Genomic DNA, 1,810 nt, shown 5'->3' with positions numbered 1-1,810 from the left:
ATGGCCAAAAGTGGAGAGGCCCTGCCACAGGGCAGCCCAGTGCCGGTCCAGGATCCTCACCTCATCAAGGTGACCGTGAAGACGCCCAAGGACAAGGAGGATTTCTCAGTTACAGACACTTGCACCATCCAGCAGCTGAAGGAAGAGATATCCCAGCGCTTTAAGGCCCACCCTGATCAGCTGATCCTCATCTTTGCTGGCAAAATCCTCAAAGACCCTGACTCACTGGCACAGTGTGGGCTCCGAGATGGCCTCTCTGTCCACCTGGTCATCAAGATGCAGCGCCGTCCTGTGGGCACTGCGTGCCCAGCTGCTTCAGTCCCTACTGCAGCCCCAAGCCCTGGATCGCTCCCTCAGCCAAGCTCCATTTGCCCAGCAGACAGGCTACCCACCTTTAGCTTAGGTGTCCTCACAGACCTCAACGGGCTAGGCCTGACCTCTGGTAGTTTCCCCGACCAGCCAAGCTCACTGACGTGGCAGCACGTGTCTGTGTCTGAGTTTGTGGCTCAGATCATTGATGACCCCTTCATCCAGGGTCTGCTGTCCAACACAGGCCTGGTGCGCCAGCTGGTTCTTGACAACCCCCACATGCAGCAGCTGATCCAGCGCAACCCGGAGATTGGGCACATTCTCAACAACCCTGAAATCATGCGGCAGACGATGGAGTTTCTATGCAACCCTGCCATGATGCAAGAGATGATGCGTAGCCAGGACCGGGTACTCAGCAACCTGGAGAGCATCCCTGGTGGCTACAATGTGCTCCGTACCATGTATACGGATATCATGCACCCAATGCTTACTGCAGTGCAGGAGCAGTTTGGTGGCAATCCCTTTGCTACCACCCCTACTGCTAATGCTACCACCAGCAGCAGCAAACCTTCAAGGATGGAGAATTGTGACCCTCTCCCCAACCCCTGGGCTTCCACATTTGCAGGCTCAGCTGGTAGGAGAGGCAGAAGGCCTGGGGACCAGGATGCATCTGAACTTAGAAATAGGGTTTCCAATATTCTAGGTAATGTAAGGCTCTATGACTATCTCCAGCAATTACATGAGAGCCCCCTGTCCCTGGGAACCTATCTGCAGGGGATTGCATCTACCCTCAGCCCAAGCCAAGAACCACCACCACGACCAGGAAGCCAAGTTCCCCCAACTTCACCCTCATCCCAGGAACCTGAGTCAGGCCAGCCTCTCCCCAGGGAGTCAGTAGCAATCAAGGGGAAGCCCTCCTGCCCCTCATTCCTGAGATATCCCACAGAGAGCAGTGCTAGAAAAGACGGAAGCCAAGATGGTGCAGGGAATGGCTCCACTGCCCACAGCACCAACGAGCCTGATCTTGTCTCCAGGCTGGAGCGTGCTGCCAACAAGGTCCCATTTGTTCCTTCCCCACTTTCACCCACGGCAGCTACCGCTGGAACCCCTGAGCATGTCTGGCTGCCGCCACCAGCTTATCCAAGATCTCTGAGGCCAGCCGGAATGAATCAGGCCCCGCAGTTGCAGGACGAGATGCGCTGGCAGCTGCCACTGCTGCTGCACCTCCAGGCGGCCATGGCAAACCCTCGTGCCATGCATGCCTTGCTGCAGATTGAGCAGGGTCTGCAGATCCTGGCTGCTGAAGCCCCTCGCCTCCTCCTCTTGTTCATGCCTTGCCTAGCAGGGCTGGGAAGTATGGCAGGAAGTACAGAGCCTCGAGAGGGTGCCCTTATGCCTGCGGATCCTCCCCTAGCGCCAGCTCCTGAGGTTCCCTCAGCACAAGGCTCTGTGGAGCTGGGCCTCCGTTCCATGCCCTTCCTCCAGATGTTGCAAGCCCTAG

At 57.3% G+C, this 1,810-nt stretch overlaps 1 protein-coding gene across 1 annotated transcript; it reads left to right on the top strand.

Moving 5' to 3' along the window:
* LOC133099332 (ubiquilin-3-like) lies at positions 1–1,810 on the top strand. Its single transcript, XM_061202920.1, is given in 2 exon segments — positions 1–1,779; positions 1,781–1,810. Coding segments are annotated over 2 exon segments (1,809 nt in total).

This window comes from Eubalaena glacialis, chromosome 10 (assembly GCF_028564815.1).
Source record: "Eubalaena glacialis isolate mEubGla1 chromosome 10, mEubGla1.1.hap2.+ XY, whole genome shotgun sequence".
Classification (NCBI taxonomy): domain Eukaryota; kingdom Metazoa; phylum Chordata; class Mammalia; order Artiodactyla; family Balaenidae; genus Eubalaena; species Eubalaena glacialis.
Note: the sequence above shows the minus strand (reverse complement) of the source record. Positions and strands in the feature narration are given on the sequence as shown.